The sequence below is a fragment of the Glossina fuscipes genome, unplaced genomic scaffold (assembly GCF_014805625.2).
Source record: "Glossina fuscipes isolate IAEA_lab_2018 unplaced genomic scaffold, Yale_Gfus_2 1, whole genome shotgun sequence".
Taxonomy (NCBI): domain Eukaryota; kingdom Metazoa; phylum Arthropoda; class Insecta; order Diptera; family Glossinidae; genus Glossina; species Glossina fuscipes.
In genome coordinates, this window is record NW_023998415.1 from 21,786,848 (window position 1) to 21,800,564 (window position 13,717).

At 35.2% G+C, this 13,717-nt stretch overlaps 1 protein-coding gene across 1 annotated transcript; it reads left to right on the forward strand.

Moving 5' to 3' along the window:
- Window positions 1-622: 622 nt before the first annotated feature.
- Window positions 623-1,959, forward strand: LOC119631786 (transmembrane emp24 domain-containing protein B). Its single transcript, XM_038024285.1, has 5 exons — window positions 623-795; window positions 879-956; window positions 1,025-1,288; window positions 1,360-1,527; window positions 1,591-1,959. Exons 1-5 carry the CDS (start codon window positions 649-651, stop codon window positions 1,645-1,647), a joined length of 714 nt encoding a protein of 237 aa, XP_037880213.1. The 5' UTR covers window positions 623-648; the 3' UTR covers window positions 1,648-1,959.
- Window positions 1,960-13,717: the final 11,758 nt, after the last annotated feature.

Consider the following 13,717-nt stretch of genomic DNA (forward strand, 5'->3'; position numbering starts at 1 on the left):
TATTGTGCTGCAACATTTTTCCTTTTCACGACATTCTAAACAGAAGTAAATCGACATCGCATGCAAGACCCATTATAGAAGAATAATATTACAAAAGATAATTCATTCTCTTCTCCCTTTTCTCTTAACTCAATATTTTGTTTTCAAATGAAAACAAGAGAAACATTTTCAAATTTTTGAAATTTCAAAACTTCACAGGTAAGTTCCTTTGACAGACACAGGAACCTGTTTGAAATGGTATGCTGTTTTAAAATCCTGATAATATTATTGAATATACAATGCATTAAAGAGTATAGAGTTGAATAGAGTTTGGTAAAATAATTATATATTATAACTTTTACATATAAACGGATTATTATGCCGATAATACATGTAATTATTGAGAAATGATTTTCAATTGAACGCAAGCACTAAACTTAAATGTAATCAATAATTTTGAGTGAATAGAACTCAAATCCAATGAAAAAAAATTTCTCATGTCCCTTATCGTACCATCATACAATATAATTCTGTATACTCCGCCTGTATATTATAAATGCTTACGGAATGACACGGAAACGAAACATGCACTGACAGTTGTTGGAAATAAACTTAAGAAAGAAAACAACAGACAGGCAAGTGAACTGTTGTTGCAATAAACGATACAATATGAAGCAGTTTTTGACGTGGCAGACAAATTTTTTGGGCGCATTTATTTTAATAATTTTTTTAAATAACGCCAAAACGCAAGTTGTTCCTAATGAGGTGACGAAACCGTGGTACGAGAATTTGCCAGCTGTGGCAATGGATTACAAGGTTGAAATCTGCCATCGAGATAATAATATAAAAAAAATAATATAAAGAAAGAAATTCATTATGTTTTCTACTTGTGTTGGTAGGTTCATATTGATGCGGGAAAAGAGGACTGTTATCATCAGTATGTGCAGCCGGGTGCAACATTCTATGTATCGTTTAGCGTATGTAAAAAATTAATCGTTAGAAGATTTATTGCTATTCTTTACAAGGTTTATTTATGCGTGTACAGGTGGTTCGAGGCGGCGATGGTATGGCTGGTTTTGCTGTACGTAATCCTCATGGTCAGATAGTTAAACCGTATCAGTGGCAAGCAACGGCTGACTATACAGACGAAGTGTCACCCGGCGGCTACTATTCAGTATGCATTGATAATCAATTCTCCCGCTTTGCTGGTAAACTGGTCAATATATACATAACGGTTGTGAAATACGATGCCTGGGATAAGTACGCCAAAGAGATTGAAGAGCTGCAACTGAATATGAACAATTTTACTGTGCGTATCAAAATTCATTAATTACACAACAGAAATGGTTAATTAATAATCGAAACCTTTGACGTTTTCAGACGACAATAGGGACTGTAGAACGTAACATTAATGACATGTTGGCTTATCAATACCATAGTAGAAATCGCGAGGCTATCGATTTTGCTCTACTACTCGACAACAATACTTATATACAAACATTTTCAATATGTCAAATATTTGTAATTTTAGTAACTTGTTCTGTTCAGGTGAGTTTTTGTGAATTACGCCCTTTCAAAAAGTCTTCTACAGCGTGTATTGCTTGCTTTAAGGTGTTATTTGTTCGCAAGCTGTTCAATGTTAAGGATAACTCAAGAAGTCGTATTTAAAGGCGATGCCCTATTCATATCAGCTTATGTTATGTAAATATGCGGAAGACCCGAATACCATAGTGAACACAATATTCCTCCTTGTTTTTTTTTTTTTTTTATTTTTTATGTTCCATTCATATGAATTTTCCTACTTTAATTTTATACAATTTCTCATAGTTAATTTCACTCAAAAGAACCTTGTTGCACAAGCGCATTTTCTAAAATTGAAAAATATCATATATAATTGATAGAAAAGCCACTATATTTTGCTGTAAATTTGTATTTTTGTACTGTACTGTATATAAACAAAAAAAAAAAAAAAAAACAAAACAAAATAAGAAAATAACGGTATATTTATGATGTGTTATTGAAAAGATACTGACTAAGCAGAAATACATAGCCAATGGAAAAGTGTGTGCAAAATTGCCCCCGATTGTCCCTAAACGCAGCCATAAGGGACAACGCAAACTCAAATTAAAAATCTCAATCAATCAGTTTTTCGTATCAAATACTGGGCAAATATTCATTCGAATCACATAAAAGTTGTTAAATTTTTCATAGATGTCTCAAATCTTAAATTTCTATTTAAGCACAGCACACGATTCAACAGATGATCATCACTTAAGATGAGTACATAGCGTTTCTTTCGCAGATAATTTTTTACAAGGTACAAGCGTATATTAGGTTTCGTGGGGGGTGTAGGTAACACCCAGAAGGACTTGGGATTGATTCATCTTTCTAACTTTTAACTTTTGAATTGACCTGAGCTTGTGTGTCCGTCTTATATTATTGTCTTCAGCGTACAGGTCGCAAACACTTTGAGATATTTTGACGAAATTTAGTACTTCAACGTGTTTGGGCCCAACAATTAACGCGATTGAAAATGCCGTTACATTTGCTTTTCTTCTTTTAAACATAAACGTTGATCATCGAATAGGTAATCAACTAAGAATACATTTGTAGTCTTCTACCTCATTATATAGGGCCGTGAAAGCTTCAGCAGTACAAGATGGACAAATGATCATATGAAATTTTGATAGCAAGAGCCATAGCGGCCGTAGTACAGTGATTAATGGGATTATCGCATCTAGACGTAATCTTATTTTAAGCAAATAAAAGCTACGATCAACGCACACATGAAAAAGACCTGAAGGTAAGCGGTAACTTCTTGAGATCTTCGAAAGAAAAAATGCAAATACAAAATTTGTGCGTAAGAGACGAATATACAAATCTTGGTTACCTTAAAATGCTACGTTTCTGAAAAGATCAAGCCAAGTCAGAATCGAAATTTGTTCGAGCGTCATATTTATATGCCTTATATATACACATATATTTTTGTATAAGCATTTATTTTTTGTTGCTCGAAATTTTTAAGTAATCGTGAATGAACTCAATAAAGTTGGAGATTTTTTCGTTTAAAATAAATAAAGTGAGAACCTAAACAAAATAGAAAGAAATGCGAAAATTATTTTTGAGTATGGATGGTTTTTTTTTTTTTGTACTAACCACCATTATATTAAAAAAAAAAAAAATAAAACGAATAGAATAAAATTTCGTTGCTCTATAATGTTGAATCATGACCGTTTTTTTTTTTTTTTTTTTTGAGCTTATATAAGTGGAATTAGAAATTCTTAGTGTTGTGGTATAAGAGCGATGAGGAGACAAACGATAGTTTATTTCCGAAAATTTATGTGTTCTCAATCTCTGTGCGTTTGTATCCACCACCACTGCAGGAAAGGGGTATTCTCATTTTGTCCTAATGCTTGCGACACCCAAAAGGAAGCTTCAGTGATCCTATAAAGTACATATGTTCTTGACCAACATCAAATTTTGAATCGATTAAGCCATATCTGAAGATATCGACTACAAATTTGGTAAAAAAAATTGAAAGGTTTTGCGCGTTGGCATTGAAAATGGATCAAATACGTCAAATGCGGTCTTTCTAAACAAAAATCTATGTATTTTCGCTGATTACTCACAAATTATAAAAGATAGAAGGGTGAAATTTTCCGCATTTACTTCACGGAAGAATTTACTATGTTTGTGTAAATGTGGTAAAAATGGCCATGCCCATGCAGAGTGATTAAATTTTCTCGCTTTCACTTTGTTGAGATTGTATGCTTAATAATCATAAGGTAAATAACGCGGAATGTTTAAACCGATTTTGTATATTCCTCAAATGAAGACATATTATCTGCCTAAAGTTGCGCTAATTCTCAAATAAACATGATGGACACCGAGAGAGGGTTATAAAATAAGCGGGCTTGGAGCTAAATTTGGTAATTCGAAATTAATTTTGGTGGACTTCACGACGCGGCAGATTATTTTTATTTAACAATACCTTTGAGTAAAGTAAAAGGTGAAAGATAAATTTTATCCCACGGGCCCTGCCTAATATAGTTTTCTTACTTATTTTGATTGACTTCTTCTATCTGCAGGAAGTTGTAATCGTTGTGCCACACAAAACCCTAACGACGGACGGATTTATGATTAACCATGTCTAACGTGATTCAGTATTTGGTATTGATGAAGAACTTACACAAGAGTCTCTTTAGTTTCTTTGCTACATATGTAACTATACAAGAACTCTCGAGAAGCCATGGGTCCACGTGGTCAGCTTTACAAAGGCACCTACACGAAATTGAAAAACCTAAAGTTAAGTAATACGGTTAACGCATCATTTTAGAATATTTGTCAAGCAATTTCCACTTCATTGCTATTCACATTTGACGGAGATCCATTTCTTGCTAGAATCGTTACTGGTCGCGAAATATGTTTTCTCTACGATAACATAAAGCGTCCCAAGCAATGGCTAGCTTTTCAAAAAGGCACCTTCTGCCATATATTTTGCTTCAGAAAGCAAGATTTCTATAAGAGGAATATTGCTGCGTATTTCGTAATGATGTATATTAATACAATAAATGGAGAAAAAAGTTTGTTTTGGATTTCAGAATAATTGATTTCTTGTAGGTAATTTGGACAGTAGTGTGAAGAGATGGATTTAGTTTGTTTGGGCTTTTCTGTTCTTTAACTCAGTGAAACTGTGGAAAAAGGGGCTGAAGTTACGGAAATGATTGAGTTGGCTTGGAGTGAAAATGCTTGGAAGATATCTGGCAGAAAATTTGCTGTCTTGAAGGCAATCGAAATAGCCCACGTCCGTCCGTCTATAGCAAAAGCAGCTAAGGAAGTGATCTTCAATTTGTGCTGCGAACTGTTAAAAATCACGGCTTTTTCTCCATACTTGTTTTTTTTCTGGCTAGCGTCGGTTCAGATCGATGCAACCATATTTACCAGATTAGTAGCTTTTGTAAAATTGGCGATATGAACGAATGTGTTGACGACTATTTCACCTCAGAACAACGATGTTTTTTCCGTACGCATATCCGTAAACTACCCGCTAAAACCATAGATAGCGAAGGTGCACATTTCGATTAGTAAGCTTTCTAAAAAGCATATTTTAAATAAAGTTGAACCTAATAAAAAGTTTTACAGAATTTATTTGCATACCTAATATCTAAATGCAGAGATAATCGGTGGTTGATATAATGGCGGCGTGCGAGTGCTATTTGTGTAACGAACTGAACTTTTCACTCACGTAACTTTACTAGCGATTAGTCAAAGTACTTACTTGCGTTCCCAAATTAAAATAAAATTTGTTGAGGAAAATATTTCGAAAGTTAATGTGTGATTTCTTGAATTGATTTCTTTTATCACAATTACTTTGTCGCGTAACACACGCAGATAAATAAATGACTTAAAATGTAATTTACTCTAATGAATATAGTTTGTATACGTAGGGGTTGTGTCTTTGCTAAGAAGGCCCACTTCACCGAAGAATCGCCAAAATAAAAATAAAAATAAAAATCAAATCAAGTTAGAATACATACATACATGCATACATATGTATTATACAAATTAAGTCTCATAGTGTGTTCAATAAATGAAAATAAAATCGGCATAAGTAACCGAGTAGGCAAAGGATCGCGATCAATAGCTTAATTGTCGCGGATTCTAATCCCCAAGTTGCGGTGAAGTGTTCAATAGAGGCGAGCAATATGGTCTCAGTTATCTGGCAGCCTTTTAAATCCATACTTTGTCAATTTATTTACAAAATACATTACATACATAGACAATGAATAAATAAATAAATCAAAAACTTAAACTACTGTCAATGCCTTCTAAGTGGAGAAAGTACATTAGAGAGGAAATAAATTTCAAAAGAAAAATATGCTTGTTCTTGAAACTCTTAAGCTTGAATCGATCATTAGATATAGTTATTCGCCTTTATCGTATAATATTTATACCATAGTTTTATTTTGAAGCATTTCGCTGAAGAGCTATAGCAATCTCGCATAGATATTGCGCAATAAGGAAATCTGTTAAAGTGACTCAACATATTCCATTTGGAACAAATTGAATTACACTCATGTGAGTGTATAACAGTAACAAACTGAAATTGTCGCTAAGAAGAAACAAAAATGGAATTTATTGCATTTCTATAAGAGAAACAACTTACGAGCCCTACAATTTACGGTACTCGCTCCTCCGTGCGATTCTCTCATTATAAAAAATACTTTAGTTTGGCAAAATATTTCGACCTCAATGCATAGAATGCAAAAAAGAAAAAAACAAGTAAGAATATTATATTCGGCGAGGGCCGAATCTCGCATACCCACCACTATGCTTTTCGCATTCTACTCTCCAAGCCCTTTTATTTGATACCCATACCCTGTGCCTACCATATTCATTTTAAAATTAACCCATTTTTAGGCCGATAATGTATCTTCATTTGAGGAGAGTACAAAATAGTTGGAAACGTTTTGTCTTGTTTGCTTTACGATCAATAAGCATTACATCTTAAAAAAGTGAAAAAAAATTAAATTTAGTTACTCGTCTTCTAACTTTAATAATTTTTGAGTAACGAGCAAAAATTGAAAAATTTATGTTAAAGAAAACTGAGTTGCGCTCCGTTTACGCTCCTTTGCGCGCTTTTTCACTGAACAATTTCGCCCATTTTGAATACCAACTTGCGTGTAAAGACTTCCAAAGTTTCTACCAAATTTCAAGTCGATATATTTTTTTTTTTTTTTTTTTTTTTTTGCGACCAGGAGAGTGCCAACAACACACACCACACATACTCACAGACGGACAGACATGGCTAAATCAACTCAGAATTTCATCTTGTAGAGGGTCTATGAAGGTTCCTTTTAGTTTTTACATATATTTTGGAAAAAAACAAAGTGATTGTACCTCCATCTTACAGTGGTGGGTATAAAAATGTTGTGTTTAACTAATCTGTACATGTATATGCACATTTATAAGGGGCGTCCCAAAATTTGCGGAAGATTTGTGTTTGACGCCATTTATGTGGCAAGGAAAATTTTCAGTTTCTATTCAACCAAATATTTCGTTTTAGTTTGAACATTGAACCTTGTTTAAGGAAGGCTGCGTACGCGCTAGGTTTCATTAAGAGGCGATCCAAAGAGCTTAGGGATCCTTACATTACAAAAAGGCTATACATGTGCTTAGCTAGACTAATGGTTGAGTATGCCTCTGCTGGGCGGTCTCCCTCCTATAGGTACTATGTAGATTCAACCGAATCCATTTAAAAGCAATTCTTCCTGTTTGCCCTTAAGAATCTGGGCTGGCTACCGCTTGTGTTTCTTTCCCTTTATGAAAATAGCATGCTTCCTTCCATTACCGTCACTTGAGAAACTGATTCTTATCGCTTCCTTCTTAATTAAGTTAATTAACGGTACTATCGACTCGCCCACATTACTTGGTGAGATAAGCTTTAATGTACCTGATCGCTTCTCTAGATATTTTATTTTCATTAAGCTTTGTCAATGGAAATAGAATTATGAGCTGTTTAATCCGTTCAGAGTTGTTTGCAGAAACCTAAATGATGTCTATCACTTAATCTCAATATCGGTTTCTCTAAAGTATATCAAAACAACTTTGCCTAATACGCGAATATTTGCCTATGTCTTATCTCTTAAACTAACTTGCAATCTTATCATCTAATTATGATACGAAAATTCACTGGTGTGGTGACTGGTGTAGTGGTTGTGATACTAGCTGTGCACATGCTTTATTTCCTTTTTTTCTTTCTTGTTTATTTATACATGAATTATTATTTAATGTTTTTGTTATTCTTTAATAATAATTACTTCTAAGAGTCACTTGAATTCGGCAGTTCATTTACTTGGGTTTAGCTGGGTTTCATGTGGTAATATATAAATAAGCAAAGTGTTAGTAAGCTAAAAAAAGAAAAAAAAAAAAAAATTGTTTTACAGTTGACAGTTCAGGGTTAGTAAAAACGGAGCATTGTACGAGAGACTATTTTAAAGTTAATGAATTAGAATCAACAATCATCTTTCTGATTCCTTTCCGCTAAAGAATGGCATTCCGCAAGGATCTCCTCTCTCTGTCACGCTTTTCCAGATCGCTTTCAACGAAATTAGCGAAATTCTTTGCCGTGTACCAAGAGTGGAACATTGTCTCTACGCGGACGATGTATACATTTTTACAAAAGAAAAAGACAACACGAAAGCAATCAACATCCTCGAATCTATTGCATGTGAGATCTCCACATGGGCAAACTCGTCAGGAGCTATAATCTCTATACAAAAATCAAAAAAAAATGCACATTTGTCGAAAACAAATGTGCGATGCAGGAAACCTACTGATGCATATTAACGGCTTACCAGTACTAAATGTGCAGACGCTCCATGTTCTCGGGCTCACGTTTTCAAACAATTATCGTTGGAAAGCACACTGCCTTCGTTTAAAAAACTCCCTTTTAACAAGGGTAAATTTCATACAGTACGTTGCTTGGAGAAGCCATGCGCATATTAACACTATCGCTTATCTTACGAAAATGCTTGTGTTAAGCAAGATTGACTATGCTTTGATAATTTATGGCAATAGCTGCAAATCTAATATCAACATCCTTAAACCGGTCTATCACCAAGCCGTTAGAGCAAGTTGTTATGCTTTTCGGACGACGCCCATAAATAATATTATAATTGAAACTGGTCTCTCAACCTTAGAAAATAGACTGTATGAGTTAAAAGCTAAAATAGTCCCTAAGCTTCTTAATTCAACAAAAAAATCATTCTCGGTGATGACGTAAGAAAGATTATTATTGCGAAGAAAATTCCAAAGTCACCATCTGCAATTGACCATTGTTTGTGCATCGCAAAGGAATTGAACATTCCCTTAAAAATTTCCCGCTCTTTTGGTGTTAAACCTCCCTGGATTTTGAAAGACTGCTCTTTTGACATCTTACTGTCTATGCACAAGAAGGAAGATACTCCAAATTACGTCTTCAGGAATCTAATAGCTGAGAAAACCCAAGTATTGGACAATACTGGTTGGAATCTTTTATACACAGACGGCTCAAAATCTCCTGGTTTGCCTCCTGCTTGTGCGGTGGTAGATGCTACAGGACGGGTTCTTCTCAACCACATATTTCACGAAAGCACTTCAACTTTCATAACCGAAGCCAGAGCTATCCTTCACGCTGCCAACCTTGCCCATAAAAACAAACTCAAAACCGTCATTGTTACTGACAGTTTGTCTGTATTACAAGCTACCCGGAACCCTTCGACTTCGAGATGGAGCACCATCAACAAATTAAGGAATATAATTACTACACCCGACGGAAAAATTAAAATGTTATGGGTACCAAGTCACATCGGTTTGCTGGGAAATGAGCAGGCTGATCGAGCGGCAAAGTATGCTGCTTCTGCTCCTCTAATTATGGATGATGTCATGGAAAAGTTGGATCTTCAAAGATACATTGGAAGAAAAGTTAAAGAGAAATTTACAGAAGGAAATTTACAATACCATCATCAACACTACTCTTGCATTAACCCTCAATTAACTCCACCTCTATATCCAACAAACGTTGAGAAAACCAAGATCCAAACATTTTCGAGAATTCGCCTTGGTCATACAATTGCAACTCACCAATGGATCCTGAAGAAGTCTTCTCCCCCAATCTGCTGTTGTGGACAAACTCTTACTATAAAGCACATTCTCTGCGACTGCCTCAACTTTTCCTTGGCTAGAAGTATTGCATTGGGAACGATTAACCCTTTGAACATTCTACAATCAACTTCAGAACAGAATATCAATTCAATATTTTACTTTATTAATACTACTAAGCTTATTATCTAATATCCATTTATTTAAATTAGAGCCGATAGCCTGTGTTGCTAGTGCTCAATGTCTCTTTTTTTAGGCTAAGAATTCAATTCATTAGTCTAAAATTAAAAAAATAATAATAATAATAATAATAAAGTTAATGAAAGTGTGGCGGTCACATCCCACAAATTTTGGGCAAAATATGATCACCTTGATGGCTTCGTTAATCGTCATAATTGCCGCATTTGGGGTTCAAGAAAACGTTCGTCTAATTGTCGACAAACAAATGTATTTACAACGTGTTACTCTTTGCTGCGCTTTGGTGTTTCTGGGTGAATCTATTATTGGACCTTGCTTTCGAAAAAATTAAGCTGGTTAACCAACGACTGCTGCTGGTGCTTGATATTGAAAATCCAGTTATTTCTGTTTAAATTGGATGGTATTGATGTGAGTGACTTGTGATTTAAACTAGACGATGCCACGTGTCTCTGCATGGGACGTTCCTCGCTCGTTTCGGTGATCAGAATTAGCCCCTGGATTTATTTTTATAGGATGAGAGGGTTGAAGCGACAGATGCGGTGCTGCAGCATCGAAATTCAGCCAAGTTTATGCAAAGTGTTCATGTTTGTGCCAGCAAAGCTGCGGAGATCATTTGCCCGAAGCACTATTCCACATATAACCCTCCCTATCTTTTGCACTAATTCAAATTTTGCGTAAATTTTCAGACAGCCTAAAAGAATATTATAAAATGATGAAGCATTATGCAACACATGGGTAAAATGGGTATTTTGTTATTAATGCTTGGGACTTAGATCCAATTCAAAAAAGCCTATAGAATATGAATTAATACCATTCATTTTACCAATTATATATGGTATAAGGCCTTTAAATATCATTTTGGAGTGAAGTGTAGTACCTAAGTATTTGGATCTTTGTTGCCACTGGACGGTATTATTAATTATTATATTGGTCTACGGGATGTAGGAGTCTTCCCACTTCCTAGTAAAATATATCGCTTTAGTTTTTTCACAGTTTATCATTATTTACCATTTGCTAACTTCTGCCAACGCTCGTGCTAGAATCGTCAATCGCCTTAATTTCACAGGTGCAAATTACTAACTCATCGGCATAAACTGACAACGTGCGATAGTTAAATTGACGGAAATCAGACGTATATCAAATGTAAAGGAGAAGGGATAAACATGATCCTTAGAAGCAACGGGTCGTTAGAAGGCGTCGTTCGGAGCGCTGTAAGCCAATGCGAATTCCAAAAGTTCGAGAAATCTTGGATTTGGATTATTTTTACAAGATCTTTGGAGAAATGTAAATTTTTAATTTTACAGGTCTTTTTCCACTTTTGTACACAAATTTTCGTACATTTATTTGCTGCGGTTTCTGATTAATGAGCAAAAAACCAATTTTTCATTTCTTTTGAACAATAGAGGCGTTCTCAGTTCACGTGGGGTTGTGAGCATGTCCTACGACCGATTTAGTTCATTGTCAATACTCAGCTGCGTGCAAGAACTTTCAATGTTACTGTCAGATTTGAAGCCGATAGCCTGATTTTTATGGTCAGAAGAATGTTTACAATAGATATTACAAGGGCGCACAGACGGACAGACGGGCAAACGCACATGCTTAAAGAAGGGTGTGTTCGCGAAGAATCGTCCATATGCTTCAATATCTCGTCAGTATTTATTTTTTAATTCTACTTATACATGAAACTCAACTAAACAAAACACAGTCGAGTTCAATTGGCTCTTGAAGCAAAACTTATATTAATTAAAAAATAATAAAACTTAGGTTCAAGGTACAATAAAACAAATAAGAAGGAAAAAAAAGAAAAAAAGCATGTACGCAACCAGCATAGAGCCAAATATACAACCAAAGGACCAAATTGCAAATGAACCCCTAAGTCGTCGCAAACATGCATAAGCCTGGCAACCGATAATAATTAACAATAATTCATTTTCGAATCGTAACGACTAACTAGTTTAAGTAAGACGTAGGTAAATCGCGCGTATTAAGTAATGTTGCTTTAATGGACTTTAAAGAGTCCGATAATGAGAATAAGTGATAGACGTCAATTAGGTTCTTGCAAACAACTCTGAACGGATTAAATAGCTCATAATTATAGTTGCGCTGACTAAGCTTAACCAAGATAAGGTGCCTAGAGAAGCGGTTAGGAACATTAAAGCTTATTTTCACCAAGTATTGAAGGCGAGTCAATAGCACCATTTATTACTTTGATTACAAAGGAAACGCCAAGAACAAACCTACGTTTCTCAAGAGACGGTAAGGACAGCAGAAGCAACCTATTTTCCTAGGGAGGAAGAGAGGCAATCGGATCCCAATCCAAATTTCTAAGGGCAAACAGCAAGAATTGCTTTCTACATGTCTACTACAATCTACAATCTACATATCACCTATATGAAGGTGACCACACAACAGAGGCATACTCGAGTATAGGTCTAACCAAACACATGTACAGCCTTTTCATAATGTAGGGCTCATCAAACTCTTTGGACGACCATTTTATAAAACCAAGCGCGGATTTAGCTTTGTTTATCGAGAGTTCAATATGCAAGTTAAAATGTAACTTATAATCAAATAGAACGCCGAAATCTGTGATCGAATCGACGCCCTCCAACTTATGCGAATCTATGAAATACTGATAATAATGAATGACTTTCTTCTTGAGAAAGCAAGCTTCTTACATTTACTCAGATTCAGTTTCCGAAAGAGCACAGTGCAACAAAATTATCGAAGTCACCTTGAAGCTGATGTGATTGCGATTCAAGAAGAGAACGAAGAAAACAGTTTCACATCATCAACATACATTAAGATCTGGCTGGAATTAACCACCGATGGAAGATCGTTAATGTGTAAACTAAATAAGATGGGACCTAAGTGATTTCCTTGAGGTACGCCAGACATAACGGGGAATTCATCCGAGGTGATGAAGTTAAACAAAACCCTGAAGGATCTATTGTGCAGATAAGAGCTTATTCATTTCACTAAATAGAAAGGGAAGCCAGAGGCTTGGAGTTTAAAGATAAGTAAGTTATGGTTAACCATATCAAACGCTTTGGTTAAATCAGTGTATATCACATCTGTGCGACAGCCACTAGAAAAAGCCTTAAAAACATGACAAGTAAACTCTAACAAGCTAGTGACTGTAGTTCGCCCTTTCCGAAAGACGTGCTGGTGCGGAGAAATATACGAATTAATGACAAAAGCCCAAATGCTGAGACACAATTCGCTCGAACAACTTAGGCAAGACACTCAACTTGGCTATGCCTCTGTAGTGCTCAACAAAATGTCTAGTTCCACTTTTGTGGATAGGAATAAGGAAACTACTCTTCCAACACGAAGGGAAAACACCTAAATTTACGGACTGGTTAAAAATCATTGAGATCACACCACATAAATCGGCGGCGCAAAATTTAAGTACACATGATGGAATTCCATCAGGTCCAGGCGCACAACTATATTTTAGAGAACTCAACCCTTTAAAAACATCATCTTCCGAAATAACCAAGTTAGGAATTGAAGCCGAATTAGTTATAGGATATGGGTAGTTTGCTGATAAATCGAAATTAGCAATTGAAAAGTTTCGTCGGAAATACTCAGCAAATAGAATTGAGATTTCAAAATCATCCGAGTAATCAGAGCCATTAAAAGAAACATGAGAGGGATATGTGGAAATTTTTGTTTTACAGTTAACAAATTTAAAAAAGCATTTAGCAAACAGAGAGGCTTTAATGAACTGAAGGTATCTGCAGTAATAATGGTGGTTGAGGGAGTTAAATCTATGCCTCGCCACCGAGTAAGCTAAATAGTCGAGCGCAGAGCCACTTTTCGAATATTTTTTGAATAGCGTGTTTTTTCTATTCTTCTAATATTTGTTTGTCTTATTAAACCACGGGGAATACCT